At 44.3% G+C, this 17,212-nt stretch overlaps 1 protein-coding gene across 6 annotated transcripts in view; it reads left to right on the top strand.

Annotated features, from left to right (window-relative positions):
* Positions 1-17,212, top strand: part of ITGB5 (integrin subunit beta 5) — a 131,482-nt gene that overhangs the window by 60,654 nt on the left and 53,616 nt on the right. For all 6 annotated transcript variants that reach the window (XM_077990904.1, XM_077990906.1, XM_077990902.1 and 3 more), the window contains 2 exon segments: positions 13,685-13,846; positions 15,282-15,377. In XM_077990904.1, coding sequence (XP_077847030.1) covers positions 13,685-13,846; positions 15,282-15,377 — 258 coding nt within the window.

The raw sequence follows: 17,212 nt of genomic DNA on the forward strand, positions 1-17,212 counted from the left end.
ATGTGGAAAATTCCCCAGTCCCAGAGTCAGGCACAACATTGTCAGGGTTTCCTCTTGCCCCCTCCCAGCTCCCAGTTCCTGCAGAATTGACTTGCTTTCTTTTGCCTTATTGCCTGATTTCTTTTAGACCTCAGACTTGTGTCACTTTTCCAAGCATGAGTTCAGAAATACAGGAATTGCCTTTCTTTCTTCAAGGAAGGCATCCCCCCACTCCTGAAACCTCCGCACCACCTGAAGAGAGGGACCTGCCACATGTTCTGCTTCCCGGCTGTCTGCCTGTCTGCGTTGTCTGTCTCAGCATGTGTGAGCTGCTTCTGCTAGCAGATCTCACCACAGGTTTCCAGGGCTTGATCCAGCGCCAGGCTGCCTGCTTCTCCTGTGCTGCTGTGTCTTTGGGAAGTACCATTAAAGTATTGGATTTCCCTGGGCATCGTGCATGCAGGCGTGCAGACCCTCTGCTCTGCGGGGTTGTTGTCAGACAGGTGTGGCGCAGCTTCTCCTTGGCTTTCTGTGTGGCAGAGGGCAGTGGTTTCATGTGCACCCCTGAATCCTTCTACTGTTTTGGTCTCTGAGGTGGCATCCCAAGTGCAGGACTTCGTGTTTTCCTTGCTGTGCCTTCTGCTGTGAGCTGTGTTGTGGGCACCGACAGCTGTTGTTCTGGGTTGAGCGGTGGGAACTGGCTGAGTCATAACTCAGTATTGTGAACAGGGCACATGGGAGAGTTTGCATTTCTTTTTGCCCTCTAGTGTAAACCAGTCACGTGCCTGCCTTGCACCTGTGCTTAGGAGGTGTCTGCACATGCCGGTGGCTCCCTTCACTGATTGAGGCAGGGAATAATCATCCTGGGGGAAGGGTAGGAGGCCCCTTTGATGGCTGGGGCTCTATTTTCATACCAGGCGAGAGTGTCAATTTTTTATTTTAAGTCAGAGGCTCCTTCTTACTTGGAATGTCCACTGGGCAAAGATGAAAGGAGACAGGAATTTGCTCTTGGGCTCTTGTTGCAAGGCTCTCTGCTTGTGGCCTCTACCTGTGGCCTCTGCATTCCAGCCACAGTGACCTGGAGTCTGTTACTCTGACTCAGGCAAGGCCTTTGCACGTGCTCTTTCCTCTGTTTGGTTACTCCGTTCCTGTATTCCTGGTTTTCTTTGATACTCCTTCCCTGTATTCCTGGTTGGCTGGCTTCCCTCCCTCCCTCCCTCCCTCCCTCCCTCCCTCCCTTCCTTCCTTCCTTCCTTCCTTCCTTCCTTCCTTCCTTCCTTCCTTCCTTCTTCCCTCTCTCCCACCCACTCCTCCCTCCCCTCCCTCCCTCCTTCTCCCTCCTTCCCTTCTTTCTTTCTTTCTTTCTTTCTTTCCCTCTTTCCTTCCTCTCTTCCTCCCTCCTTTTCTTTTCTCTTCTCCTTCCTTCCTTCCTTCCTTCCTTTCTTTCTTTCTCTTTCTTTCTTTCTTTCTTTCTTTCTTTCTTTCTTTCTTTCTTTCTTTCTTTTTCTTTCTTTCTTTCTTTCTCTTTCTTTCTCTTTCTTTCAGTAGATTTTATTTTTTATAGCAGTTTTAGGTTCACAGCAGAAATGAATAGAAAATAAAGAATTCCCACAACTTCCCTCTGACCACTGCACACACAGCCTCCCCCACCATCAGCATTCCACATCCGTGTGGTATATTTGTTACAATCAGTGACCCGGTCAGTGTTAACACATCATTATCAACAAGAGTCCATAGTTCACAGTAGGGTTCACCCTTGGTTTGTACAGTTCTGTGGGTTTTAACAAATGTATGACAACAGGTAGCCACCATTAGATACCACACAGAGTAGCTTCCCTGCCCCGGAAGTCCCTGTGCTCCACCTGTCTATTCCTGCTTCCTCCCCCTGAATCTGTTTTCCTTTTAATGTCTAATCTGTGCCTGTTTGTGTTTCAGATCTCAGCTTCACTGTCTATTTGTCAGAGAAGCCCTCCCTGATGGACTTCCCTGACTAGGTCAGGATGCCCAGGCTCCAGGCAAGCCCTTAATCACTTCTGTCCTAGTTATCATCTTATTTTTATTTATTTGAAGCATTCCTGGAATGCTTGCCTCTCTTTGAGATAGTGAACTCCCTGAAGGCAGGGATATGTCTTTTTTCTCATGACTGTATTCCCAGCACCACACACTGCTGGGCACATAATAGGTCCTTGTTAAACATCTGGTGAACAAAGGCTTCGTTCTCACAGTTGCCTTTATGCTTCTGAAGTTCAGGAATACCAGGTTCTTCTGGCCCCAAGCTTGTCCCATCCTGGATGGGACTTCCACCCTCCCATCCACCAGGCTGCCTCCATGGAATTTATAGTGCTTCATGCAAATTCATTAAAGCAGAATCAGAAGTGCTATTACTTGGTAATACCTTTCCATTCAGAAAGCATTTATTGGCTGTCCAGTAAATGCTCAGTGGCAGGTATGGTGGAGAAAACTAAAGATAGATGAGAAGTCTCTATCCTCTGGGATTTGATTTGAGCCTCCAGATCCATTAGAAGGGAAATAAGACAATCAAGTTTGGAAACATTAGAGTGAACCATATAAAATTATTGATATTTAACTATTGGTGATATTTGTTCTTCGCCTATTGACGTTTTTCCTGCAAAAAATGGAAAATTCGTATGGTTCAACCTTCTTCATTCCAAAATGTTCTATAATTCACATTGAGCTCTGTCACAGAGTACACATTAGAAATGTTATCCTGCACATTGCTGGGATTTGAGCTCAAGAGGAATGTCTGTATCCTGAGTCATAGGCCAGGATTTCTTTTTCCCAAGGAAAGAAATGCTACACTTTTGGCCTTATTAAGTTTAGGACAGAACAGATTTTTTTTTAAAAAGATATTTCATTGCAAACAGTGGATGGAAGTAGGAAAAACAAACTAAAAAGAATGTGTGTATTGTTATAAAGGGATGGAAATATGCCTGAATGTCAACATGATTTGGGAAACCAATCACAGAGACCCTCTAACCTTGTTTTGCCTTATGTGCTGTGGAGACTCCTCTGTCCCCAAGCTCAGATCTACTGTGGGAGCTGCCCACTGGCTGCCCAGGTCAGTTCCCTTTCCTGCCTTGAAACCTGTCCCCTCTTCCTCAGTGCTTGCCTGAAAGGTTAACGGACAGCGTTTTGTTATTACATTTGAAAACGTCTTGAGTACTTACTGTGTACAAGACGTCCCATTAGGTGCTGTGGGGAATGCAGAGTTGAAGTCGCCGGGTGCCTGTCTCCATGAGCATCACTCTAGTTGTAGGACTGATGTACGTGTAGGATCTAAGGCACAGCCAGAGCACAGACTCTGGAAGGACTGGCTCCTTCGGATCCGTGGTTCAATTATAGCATTTTTCTCTCTCAGTGGGTCATCCTGGTCTCTTGCTTCCCGGTGATGCACTGGTGCTAATGATGCTGTTGATCACCACTGGCTGAGTGCTTTTGAGAGCCAGGTTCTGTACCAGGCATTTAACAGGGTTTCTTTCACATACTCCTTTGAAGGTAGCTTTACTGTCTCCTTTGATGAGGAAACAAGCCTAGAAAGGTGGAGTAACTTCTCCAAAGTCTTACAGCCACAAAAGGCTGCACCAGAGTTGGAAACCATATCCACCTGCTGGTATGGCTTAACCTTGACATTAGAGTATCTGCCATCTTTTGAAGTCACATGGAAACAGAGAAGCGGGAAGGGTGTGCTTCCAAAGAGAGCACAGTCCCAGTCTAAGGAACCGTCACAGTTACCCACATGACCCAGTTTGCCAACTGTAGAATGGTACTGAAACAGTTCCAGGGGAAGACAGTTGCATGTGCCACTTTCTTCTGGAGCTAAGAGTTTCCTCTCTATCAGCAACAGTTATCATGTGACTCTATCAACCCTCAGGATTTTCCAGGGGGGCCACTGGTACTGTCGCAAGTTAGCATGCTGATGGATATGTGAAATGCTTATCTTTGCCCCTGACTTCCCTGTCTGTAAAATGGAAACTCTGATATCTGCCTTCTCATTCCTAATTTGGAGGGCGTCTCAGACCTATTGCCTCTGCTCCCTCGGGTTTTCTCAGATGGCACTGAGGCACAATGCTGCTTTTCACTTGGTAGATCTTTCCCAGCAGAGAGAGTACATGTGCCTGGCGACTCTTCTGTGACAACTGGGGCCCATGGGCTGCGTTGATAACAGTCTTGAGGGCCTCTTCATTTGGACAATTGTTAATTTTAATTAGGCAGATTGACCTCGGGATCAGAGAACCTAGAAATTTAAAGCTACAGTCTCTGGGATGGCATCTTTATTCCAAGACTCCCTTGTGTTTGAACTAGCAAGCCAAGGTCAGTGAGCCAGCCCATGTTCAGGCAGGCCCCACTTGTGTTTTCTGACAGCTGAGTGGGATGTTGGCTTTCCTCAGATTCCCAGGAATTGGTGGTCCAGGCTTTCCCCTGCACTTTCCCACGGGGCGTCCTTGAATCTGCCTGTCTCACTTGTCATGCTCTGCCATTGTCCATTTGCGTAAATAAGTTACTATGAAATGGGCCTGGGGATCCCAAGGCTTAACATGAGCCAGTAGGAAGATTCAGCTGCCAAATACAGGCCACGTGCTCCAGGTCCAATTCAGAGTCTACAGGCCACTTTTTCAGCCTAGTTCCTCTGTGCAGGTCAGACCACACCCAGGGAACCATGCCTGACCTGCCTCTGGGAGCTGTGTTTAAGACAGACGTTGACAGCGAGAGAGCAGAGGGGATAATTGGGTGGTGCCAGGCATGGGAACCAACCACATCCTCAGAGGAGAGACACCATGGGAAGTAGCATGGTAACTGACTTCAGATATCATTATAAAAGAGGGAATAGACCCTTTTGGCTATTCCAGGGCATGTACTAGGGTAGCCACAGGAAAGCAAGTTGGAGTCCAATATAACGAAGAATTTTCTTGTTTTTTTTTTTGTTGTTGTTGTTGTTTGAGATGGAGTTGCACTCTGTCACCCAGGCTGGAATTCAGTGGTGTGATTTCAGCTCACTGCAACCTCCGCCTCCTGGGTTCAAGCAATTCTCCCACCTCAGCCTCCCAAGTAGCTAGGATTACAGGCACGTGCTACCACGCCCGGCTAATTTTTGTGTTTTTAGTAGAGACGGGATTTCACCATGTTGGCCAGGCTGGTCTCGAACTCCTGACCTCAGGTAATGCACCTGCCTCGGCCTCCCAAAGGGCTAGGATTACAGGTGTGAGCCTCCATGCCCGGCCATGGAAGAATTTTCTGTCAAGGAGAGCTGTTCAGCAGTGTGGCAGTGAGTATGTGTGTGGGCCCCACACCCAGGTGGCAGGTGCTGGAGGAAAGATCCCTGCACTGGATGGGAGGCTGTACAAGAACCTCTGAGGTTCCTTCCAGGCTTCAGGTGCTACATGTTTTCTCTGTTTTTCTACCCAGTCATCCATTGGTGCTTTTGTGCTGTTGTAGCCCCTTGGAGCCTGTCTTCTCTGGTTCTCAGCAGTGCACCCTCTAAGCTGCCCCTGTATTTGGCTACAGTGACCATGAACTCTGCTATACATGCTCATTTTATTTGCCAAGTGCAGCTGACTTTGAGCTGACTTCTTCCTGGCTCCTGTTGGCTTCCCATGGAGCCACTTTACCATGTGGGTGAAAGTCAGGTGGGACAGAGACCAGGGACAAACTGTGGAGGGTGGGGCAGAGAAGGATGGAAGCTATTCTTGGTTCTCTGCGTGAGCTTCCTTTTTTGTCAGACCTATAGCCACAGAGTGTGACTTCTTTCAGCCTTAAGAAGCCAAATTGTCCCACAGGCTGGAAGCTTGTGTCCTCAAACTAGTGAAACCAGGTCCTTTACTCCCTAACCATTTGTTTCTGTCTCTGCCAGTCCCTATGTTCTCTGGGGCCAGATGCTGGAAGTGAACAGGCCGGCGAGTCTGTCTTCACTCCTGGGAGGAGTCCATTTTGGTTAATTTTCTCAGTGACTGGGAAGGGCTGGTCTTCCATCTCATTCCTGCTTCCCCTTTTCATGGATGACTGAGAGTGAAGTCAGACTTTAAGGAACTGAGAGGAGGAAATGGAATAGGTCTGCTAGTCTTAAAAAAGAGAGAGAGACGAGTGATGAGAGTTTAGGGGCATAGCAGGGTGAAGAGAAGGCTTGTTATTAGTGGGCCATGAGCATATTTGTAGGCACATGGAAGGGACCAGAGGACAGAGTGACGAAGGAATAAATTCTCCAAAGAGGGTGGGGTTTGCAGGGCTGCGTTTCCTCAAGGAGGGAGGAGCACTTCTTCCCTTGGGATGGTGAGATCAGAGCGAGGCTGGGAGGACACGCCAGTTTGTTTAGGACGGCGTGGAGAGCGCTGGGTGAAAGGCATCCTAGGGCCTAGGAGCAGAACTGTGAGATCCTGGGAATAGGTGAAGAGAGAAGTCCTTCTACCTATCTCTGTGGGTAACGAAACAGGTGAGGTCATTCCCTCGAGTGAGTGTGAAAGTGGGAGTTGGAAATAGACCTCATGGTGAATGTGACCAGTGAACACAGAGAAGTGAAGACTGGCAGCCCTGACAGAATGCCTGGCTTCATGCATCTGCATCCAGTGCATTTCTGCCCCACGCACTCCTGACGCTTTCATCTGAGGCTGGCCTCTGTCATGTTTAGTGAAATTGGTTTTGTTTGTGTTTTGGCTTTACTCAGAGACATAGAGGAAAGTTCAGCTAAATAAACAGGTCTTCTCTTCTCTTTCTTTTAAAAACTGTTTTTTACAAAAAGAGTTTGTTCAACATAAAAAATTAGAAAATGTAGATAAGCAGAAAGGAAATAAGCATCACCCATAATTCTATCAATATAATCTAAAGATAAGATGATGTGCTTCTGAGCTATAGACATGAGTGACAGTTTTTCAACTCCATGGAAATACTATGATGATAATTATTAATCACCATTTATCCCATACCACGTACTGAGGGGGGTGCTCAATGTGTATCATCTTCTTCAGTTCTCTCAACAACCCTATTTTATCAATACTATTATTATCTCCCTCTTATAAACAAGGAAGCTGAGATAGGGAAAGATGAAGTAACTTGTCTAAGATCACAAAAACAAGATAAGGGAGACATGGGACCGAACTCAGATTAGCCAGATACCTGAGCCCATGCACATAAATTCTGTGTGGATACTGCTATTAAATAAAAAAGTATTTGGGCCCAGCGTGATGGCGCATGCCTGTAATCCCAGCATTTTGGGAGGCCAACGCAGCGATGGCTCGAGCCTAGGAGTTCAAGACCAGCCTGAACATTGAAGTGTAATTGATGTACAATTAGCTATACATATTGAAAGTGTACAGTTTAACAAATTTTGATATTTATGTACACTCACGAAAGCAGCTCTGCGATCAAGGTAACAAATATATCCTTCACCCCCAAAAGTGTATTTATGCCCCTTTGTCATCATTTCTTCCTCTTCTCCCTCCTGCCTCCCTTACCCCAGGCAATGAATTTGGTTTCTGTCACTGCACACTAGACTGCATTTACTCAAATTTCGTATGTCTAGTATACACTCTTTTTTTGCCTGCCTTATTTCCCTTAGCAGTTGAGATTCATTCATGCTGTTAGTGTATCCATTCATTCTTTTGTTGCTGAGTAGTATTCCATCACATGGATACACATGTGATGAATGTATCCATTCATCTATTGATGGACATTAGTTTTTGCCTGTTATGAGAGAGCTGCTGTAAATGTTCATGTTCATGTCTTTGTATGGACGTATGCTTTCATTTCCCTTGGGTCAATACCCAGGAGTGGGATGGTTGAGTCATATGGTAGGTGTTTAACTTTTTAAGAAACTGCCAAACTGTTTTCCAAAGAACATTTATCATTTTACATTCCTACCAGCAGGGTGTGAGGGTTCCAGTCTCTACATATCTTTATCAACATTTGATGTGGTCAGTCTTAAATTTTAGACACTTTAAAGGCATGTGATAGGATCTTATTGTAGTTTTGAATTAATACAAGGCTTTTAAATTGTTTAGCATGCAATAATTGATACTTCCTGTAACAGTCATATAGCTTCACATATCAATTAGTAAAAGGAGAAGAGAGGAAACGTAAAAATTATTACTGGTCCTAGAATAATAACTACAAGTTCCCTTTATATACTCCCTTTTATGTGTTAACTATAATACTTTTTAATACATTCTGTCTAAACCTAGCAACAGCTCTGCAAAGCAGGCTTATTTCCATTTTACAGAAGAAGAACTGAGGCTGAGAGGTGAAGTGACTGACTCAGGGGCCCACGGTTAGAATAGGGTAAAGATCTGACCTTAGAATCTGTTCCAAAGCTGATATACTCTGGCTCTCATGTTATATTCCATTTGTAGTTCATTGTTTTCCTTTTTTTTTCAATCCACTTTCCCACTATTGCTTCCTTCCCCAAATGTGGAATACAGAACTCAGGCCTTCAAAACAGCGAGCTCTGCCAGCCAACCCAACAATAAGGGAAATTATTTTTAATGTAAATACTCTGTGGAGTCACCACTTGTAAAGCCTCCAAGCCTGAAAGCCTGGGTGATGAACAAGCATGTCCTGACTCATTCACAGCAGCCCAACCTCTGGGCCAAGTTTGTTAACACCATTTACATAACAAGAGCCCACTTCACAGAAAACAGAATTATTATTCTTATGCTGAGCCATCCTTCACTTGTGGAGCTATTTCCATTTTAGATGCAACCTTCCATTCAACAAACATTTATTTTGGATCCAGCAGCCACAAGCTGAGAGCCTATCATGAACCAGGCACGTTTATGAATTATCCCATTTATTACATGCACAGTTCCTCTCTGTACATGAATGTGGGCAAGAGTTTGGTCATCTGAATCTGGCTTCTCTGGCCCTTGCTAGTTGATGGGATGGTCACTTCGTCTCTCTTAACACCAGTTTCCTTACCTAAGAGAGCGCAATATATTACCTATTTCACAAAGGTTGTAGTGAAGATTAAGTGGAATAATGGAAGAATAATGGAAGTGCACAATACATGTTTTGTATTATTATTACTGTTTTACTGGTAAGAAAAAAGATTTTGAGGTGTTGAATAGTTCGGCTGAAACTGCACAGGTAACTAGAGGCAGCAAGAAAATTCACATGCTTATCAGAAGGCACCCAAATTCCACATTGTTCTGTCTTCTCACTCCCACCCCCCTTTGTGTCCCCACAAGACCCTCAAGAAGCTGGCGTGGAGGAACTGGAGACTGAAGAAGTTAAATGATAGAGCCACATCCAGACCCCAGTTTTGCAGAAGTTGTGCCCGCCTATTAAAGACAGCTTAGAAAATAATGGGAAAACAAAAATTGTCTATGACCTTAACTCCAGTCCCAACCACAACCACATTGTGGGATATTTTGTTCTCTTAATGGAGAGTTATGCTTGTTTCTTAAGTAGTTTGTAATCACACTACAACTATAGTGCTAAATTCTTTGTTTTCAGCTTATATTATGGATATTTACACATAATTTTATACTTTCTATGAATAATTTCTGATGGGTGTAGAGGAGATATCTGAGTTTATTTACCTTTTCCGGCACAGTGGGATATTTATGCCTTTCCCTTTTTCTCACTATTAATAAAAATACTGTTGCATGTATTTCAGAATACTTCTTGTGGATAGATTGCCCTGAAGTAGAATCACTGAGTCAAGGATAATTTACACAGAGTAAAATTGACCCTTTTTAGGTATAAAGTCTTATAGCCACCCCTACAATTGAGATATGTATTATTTCCATCACCCCGGGAAGTTTCCCAGCATGCCTTGTCATCTATCTCCTCCCATGACCCTAAGCCACTTTGGCAACTACTGATCTGTTTTCTGTCCCTGTATTTTTTTCTTCTTCTGGATACCATAGGAATGGAATTAGTCTTTTGAGTTGGACTTTCTGCCCTTAACATAATGCTTTGAGATTCATCCATGTTGTGGTGTGTTATCGGTAGTTTGTTCCTTTTTATGGCATTGTAGTATTTAATTGTATGGATGTATTATAATGTGTCTATTCACTACTGATGGATATTTGGATTGTTTCTAGTTTATGACAATTGTGAATAACATTTTTATAAATATTTGCATATAGGTTTTTATTTGAGCATAAAGTTTAATTTCTCTTGGGTAAATATCAAAGAGTGGAATTGCTGGATTGATAGTAAATGTATATTTAACTTTGTAAGAATCTGTCAAACCGTCTTCCAAAGTTGGCGAAACATTTTGTATTCTCATAGGCAATTATGAGAGTTCTAATTGTTCCATGTTTTTATCAGCACTTGATACTGTGAGGGTTTGTTTGTTCATTTGCTATTCAAATAGGGATCTAATGGCTATCTCGCTGTGGTTCAGATTTGCATTTCCTTAATGAATAATGATGTTGAGGACCCTTTCCTGTGCTTGTTTCCACCCGTAGCTCTTCTTTGGTGAATTGTCTGTGCAAATCTTTTGACCACTTTTTAAATTCAGTTGTTATTTTCTTAGTGACTAATGAGAGCTCTTTATATATTCTGTAAACAAATCCTTTTTCAGATTTTATTTTTTTCAAATATTTTCTCCCAGTCTGTGCCTTGTCATTTCATTTTCTTAACAGTATTTTTAAAAGAAGCTTTTGAACAAGTAAGTTTTTGTTATGATGAAGCCCAGTTCATCAACTTTGTATCCTAGGAATCATCTTATCTAAGAAATCTTTGCCTATGTCACAGTCATACAGATTTTCTCCTAGGTTTCCTTCAGAAGTTTTATAGCTTTAGGTCTACGTTTAGGTCAGTGATCCACTTTGAGTTAATTTTTGTGTGTGGGAGACGTATGGGTTGAACTTGATTTTTCTTGCATATGAATGTCCAGTTCCAGTATTCTCTGCTAAATTGACTAGATATTTGTAGATCTATTTTTACTCTATCTATCCCATTCCCCACTGATCTATGCATTCTGTCATTGCATAGATTTTGTCATTACCATAGCCTTGATGACTGTAGCTTTGTAATAAGTCTTGACCTAAGAGAATAAGTCCTCCAACTTTGTTCTTCTTCTTCAAAATCGTTTGGCTAGTTTCCATTGCTTACAATTTCATATAAATATTATAATCAGCTTGTCATTTTCTCAAAAAGGCCTTCTAGGCTTTGGACTGTGATTGTGTCAAATCTATAAACCAATTTGCAGAGAGATGGCGTCTCAACACCATTGGCTCTTCCAATCCTGAAATGATATCTCTGTCCATTTATTTAGGTCTCTGATTTTCCTCAAGGTTCTTAATACAATTTGTCAAATTAAAAGTTGGTTTTCTGCTTCCTTACTAGGGTGTTGAGCACATGGCTGTGCCCTTGTGGATAACAGATCACATGTTTCCTGCAAAAAACTCTACTAGTTTATACTTTCTGTCGATTGTGTTTTATTTCCCAGGCATCTGGCTCCCTCTTTTCCACACTCCATGGCTTATAATGCATTGCCTAATTTATTTAATAGGTTTTAACTCTTTATCAAAATATACACACAGAAAACTATATATAATTATATATATATATATTTTATATATAGTTATGTATAGTTTATACCATACATCTCGATAAATGCTCACAAGGTCAAGAAACAGAACATCACCAGCACCCTGGAAGCCTCTTTGTGACCTCTTCCAATCCTGACAGCAAGGGGAACCGCTATGCCAACTCCTACCCCTAAGTGATTTTGTTATGACTTAGCATTTCATTACAGTAAGGGACCTTCTAGGCTTCTCACTCCAGGTTCCTAAAATGTGTCTGGCCTCCTCACTGTGCTCCTTTGCCTTCTGAGCTTCTGTTAGCGCCTAGAATGCCCACTTCCTCTTCTGCCTTCTCCCTTCCTATTCCTTCTTTCAGCTTCCTTTAAATTTTTAGAAAATTGTTTGTTTTTATTTTTATTTATTTATTTTTTTACAGACAGCATCTTGCTCCATTGCCTAGGCTGGAGTACAGTGACATGATCATAGCTCACTGCAGTCTCAAAGTCCTGGGCTCAAGTGATCCTCCTGCCTCAGCCACCTGAATAGTTAGGATGACAGGTCTGTGCCTCTGTGGCTGGCTAATTTTTTTGTTTATTTTTTGTAGAGATGGGGTCTCTCTATGTTGCCTAGGCTGGTCTTGAACTCCTGGCCTCACACCATCCTCTCGCCTCAGCCTCCCAAAGTGTTGGGATTCTAGGTGTGAGCCACCCCACCCTCTTTCAGCTTCTTTGAAGTGTCCTCCTTATTTTTTCCAGCTCAGTTTAACTTTCATCATCTGTGCTGGGAAGCCTCTCCCTCCTCCTCCTCTCCCTGGCTTCCATTAGCATTGGACTTCCCTTCATTAACACTCTTGTCATGGTGTATTGAAGTTGTTGTTTCCATTTGACTGTAAGCTCTTTGAGGTCTGGAACTAGCTCTTCTGTGGACCCAGTGCCTTCTATGGGGCCTGGCATGCAGTAAGAAGTCAGTGATTGAATGCTGGATGAATGTTGAGTGTCTAGGAAACTGATTCCCCAAAAGGCTAATCGCTTTGTTCACAATAGGTCTCCTGGCTGTCAGTCCTCACTGGCTTATTTTCAAACTTCTTTTCCTCCTCATGTGGGTGGACTCTTTTGTGATTTATTTATTTTGTATGTCCATGCTGCCTCTGGAGCAAGAGAGAAAATATCATAGCTCTTTTGGCTGTTTTATCCACCATTATGATGATAAGTAAGAGAGGATGATACCATCTACTCTTCATCTGTTGTAAGAGAGCAATAGCTTTTAACCTGTAAGGTCTGTGAATCCAGTCCTCCTATTTCAATAGCAAGTGTGCAGGTATAGAAGACTCTCAGCAGTGTTTAAATCTTCATATATTCACACTGCAAAATCCGACGCATTTTGGGATTCACCATTCCTAAGAAGGCGACCATATCCCAGTGTTTGTTACTCTGTATCAAGGTCTAGCTGCTCGTAAAAATGATGACTGGGAGTGTTTTTGTGTAGGGTTGGCACCACAGTGGCTGAATATGAAAAATGCAGAGTCCTTCCTTTGCAATACAGACTGTATTCAGCTGTGCCTCAGTCTGAAGACTGGATACATTTCAGATAGTGGAGCAGTAAAGGGAGAAAAGGGATCTGATTGACTTTAAACACCAATGTGGCTCAAGTAACGATTGGAGTGGTTTATATCTACCAGAATAGATGGCAGGTTTTACAAACCCTCAAAAGACAAACCCACCTATTGGTCATTTGAGTGCTCTGTTCTGATTGACTCAGGTCTAATCGGGGGACTGACATGTTCACTTAACTATCATCTTAGACTAGCCCAGCCAAACAGGGGATGTTGATGGGGGAGCTGGTGGGGGGAAGGTTAAAGATTGTTCTGGGGAAGGAAGAGTTGCTGAGGCCAAAAGGGGAAGCGTCCAGGAGGATCAGCCCTCAGGGGACATCATTGAAAGGAGCACAGAAGAGTATGATGGGCTGGAGGGAGGGGGTTCCAGGTGCATGGGCCGAAGTGGGCAAAGCCTTGGACATTTGTCTGTGTGCATCTGGGCTTCCCCAGTCCAGGCTGTGTCTCTTCAGAGCACTGTGGAATGGTTTTGTGAGTGTGCCCCAGGTACACATGGCAAAGGGAATGCCTCTGCTTCAGGCCATGACTCCGGAGACGGACCAGTGCCCTGCATGACCAGGGCAGGAGTGGGCAGAAAGACTGGTGTACCCATCCACCTTCTGTCCTTCAGGAGAAGATTGGCTGGCGAAAGGATGCACTGCATTTGCTGGTGTTCACAACGGATGATGTGCCCCATATCGCATTGGATGGAAAATTGGGAGGCCTGGTGCAGCCACATGATGGCCAGTGCCACCTGAACGAGGCCAACGAGTACACTGCATCCAACCAGATGGTGAGTGCTGGGGACCAAACCCCCATTCCCCGATGCCTCTCCTGTGACCCTGCCTGTGGTCTGAGTACTTGCCCAGCCTTGAAACCTTTATCTGGCCCTCAGTATTCACTGGCTTTCTGATCCATTCTTGGTGTTGGGTTTCATTACTCCATCTTCTCCAACTGGGTTTCCGGAACTCCTAATTGACTTACAACATTTCTCAGGGATTTCTGTAGCTGGTTCATCTTTCTGCCAATGTGCATCTAAATGGGGAGTGTTTGGTTGGGATACAGATGGCCCAGGGGAAACAGGATAGATCTCATAGTGGGGAGGGGATCTTAAAGGAGGGTGGGTGCTATGCCTGCAGAGGCCATAACTGGTATAGAAGTTATAGGGCAGGACTTCCTGACTTCTAGGCATGGACTCCCAGAGGTGGTGAGTTGCCTGTCAGTGTCAGTGGTGGGCAGAGGTGTTCTGCACGGAATGAGAACCACAGTTATGCAGTTTAAAAGAATTTGTGCACAATTTCAAGCATATATAATAATAGACCAGCAAAATGAACCCTACATGCCCATCACCCAGACCCAACAATGATCAAGATCTCGCATACTCACTATGCAATTTTCCCCCCAAAATCTCCACCCTTTTCTTTCTCAAATCCATTCTGGTGGCCAAAGAGGAATTATTCCCAATTTTCCTCCCTAGAGAAGCCCATTTTCTCCAGTTTCAAGAGGTGGTCGGTGCCCAAGCCTTCCATCTTGTCTAGTAATAATTGGAATCTGAAAAAAGGACTATAACTGTAGGACCTCACCAGATGCGGACCTGTACCCATCATTAGTCCTCAGAATCCCTCAGGACACTGTTAAACTGCCTCTCAGCTTCCTCTCTTCCTCCTCTCTCTGCACCCCTGCCCCATGGCCCAACTTTTAGTCCAGAGCTCGGCACCCTCCTCTGCCCATCTGAGCCACAGCAGGATGAAGCAGGACCTGTGGGGGATGTTGGCAGGCCTAACCGTTAGGCATAGGAGAAGGAAAATAATGCAAGGAGGCAGGGAGGAGAAGTCTTAGAGGAGAGAGGAAAGGTAAGAAACGCTGATGACAGGGTGGAATGTGGTGGCTGTTCTCTAGGGCATCCCCACTTGTCCCCCTCCCTGCTGAAAGGATGGAGACACAGACCAGATATGGAAAACCTCCACTCATCACCTCTCCACTCTGGGATGAGAGGAGTGAATCTAGTTTGGTGGATGCCACAGGGTCCTTTCCTTGAGGGTCTCTTCTACTCAGTTCCTCCGTTAAGGAGCTACCAAGGAGGCTTAGTTATTAAGGGACTCTAAGGGGCCACCTAAGGAAAAGGTGCTTCCCTGGCAAATGCTGGCTGCTGAGTGTGCATTGGAGCCAGGTGCTGGTATCTGCACCTGTTAGGAATGTCATAGCCTTGACTTTTGCCTTGGCCCTAGGACTATCCATCCCTTGCCTTGCTTGGAGAGAAATTGGCAGAGAACAACATCAACCTCATCTTCGCAGTGACGAAAAACCATTATATGCTGTACAAGGTATGCTGGGAGGGAGGGAGGCTAGTGATTTAATTCTAGGGGCCAGGCTGACCCTAAGGTGTTTGGGAGATTAGAATGTGGGGTGGAGTAGAGGGGATGGTGAGGAGTGTTTACAGCTCTGCCTATATATATGGGGGAAATTCAAAGGAGGGGTGGAATATAGCCCAGTCTTGATCTAATGGAAAATAATAGGATGAAACAATTAAGCATTCGCATAGCAGTGAAGACCTTACAAGAAATTTGAACATATAGTATCTAATTTGATTCTGAGAAAAACCTTGAAAATAGCACAAATTCCCATTTTTGGGGGTGATGAATTGGAAACAGAGAGAGGCACACTCTACTACAGAAGGAAAATACAAAATGAAGATATACCCAAAGAAAAGTAAGGCATCTCATCAGGCTACATCACTAATCCCACTAATCCAGAGCTTTATGCCTGAGCCTGCAGACTATAGGAGACCAGTGGGCCAGTCTGGCACAGGAATTCCCAAAGAAACCAATAAATGTCCTGAGTGAATACAGCAGTCTGGGTACAGGTCTGTTCCATCTAAAGAAACTGTTCCAGGTCACCCTGGACTACCCCATTTAGTCTGGGGCAGGAATTCCCAAAGAGACCAATAAATGTCTTGAGTGAATAGAGCACTCTGGGTACGGATCTGTTCCGTCTAAAGAGACTGTTCCTGGTTTACCCCAGACCATCTTCAGAGACTCCCCACATGAACATGCTCCTTCTCAGTCACAGATGAGCCACGTTTGAATTACAGATCTCCTCGGTGTGCTCATGTAAGCTAAGTGTAAACTCGCCTCTGAGATTCTTTTACATGGTGAAGCAATGAGAACTTAATCTGCAATCCTTCTCCACCCTCCACCCCCAAACAGCTGGCCATAGTTCCCTCTCCTCGCTCTTAAATGTCCACAAAAGAACCTTTGTCTGATTGTGTTTTTCTATTGCTCCTGCCTGAGATTATCACTGATAAAATGCCACTTACATTTTCTTGAGTTCTTTATCCTCCTTTAGTCCAAATCAATGTTAGAAGATGAAACAAGGGAAAAGGATTGTTTTTCTTTTTTTGTTTAGTGGAAGATAGCAGGATAAAGCCTATTCAGGGCATGATGGTGTGTGCCTACAATCCCAGCTACCAAGGAGGCTGAGGCAGGAGAATCTCTTGAACCCGGGAGGCAGAGGTTGCAGTGAGCCAAGATTTAGCAACCGCATTCCAGCCTGGGGGACAGAGCGAGATTCTGTCGCAAAAAAAAAAATAATAATAAAAAGAAAGAAAGAAAAGTTTTCACTTACAAATAACGTTTTATGTTTTTAGAGGGCTCAGTTGCACAGACTGTATTGGGTTTCCAGATATTTCCAGAGGGAAGAAGTCCACGTTGGCTTAAGCATCCTTCCTCAGAGCTAAATACACCTTGCTTGGGGGAGGGAGCCCATCCAGTCCCAAGGCAGGGAGAGGGTGGTGGATGTCTCTGTCACTGTTAGAAGTGGCAGACTCAGGAGTTAGTACAGATGAAAGAGGAAAGGTGGGTACTTCAAGGCTGCCCCTTTGCCACAGGACCTCAGAGGTCCTTGGGAGGGTGCCATTCATATCTCAGCTTCCTATTAAAGAAAAGGTCTATACTTGAGACCCTTGGAAAAGTTGCCCTTTTCACTCCTTCTGAACAGATTGAGCAGATCCTGAAAGCTGAACCTGTGAATACCTCAGAGAGCGGGGGAGAGATGGCAAGAAACTGTCAGGAGCTGTGACCTTAGAAGATGGGCTTTGAGAGAGCTGTCTGTCACCGTGGGAGGGGAGGGGGCTCAAGACACTATCGTTTAGGGAAAGACC

Source organism: Macaca mulatta, chromosome 2 (genome assembly GCF_049350105.2).
Source record: "Macaca mulatta isolate MMU2019108-1 chromosome 2, T2T-MMU8v2.0, whole genome shotgun sequence".
Lineage (NCBI taxonomy): Eukaryota > Metazoa > Chordata > Mammalia > Primates > Cercopithecidae > Macaca > Macaca mulatta.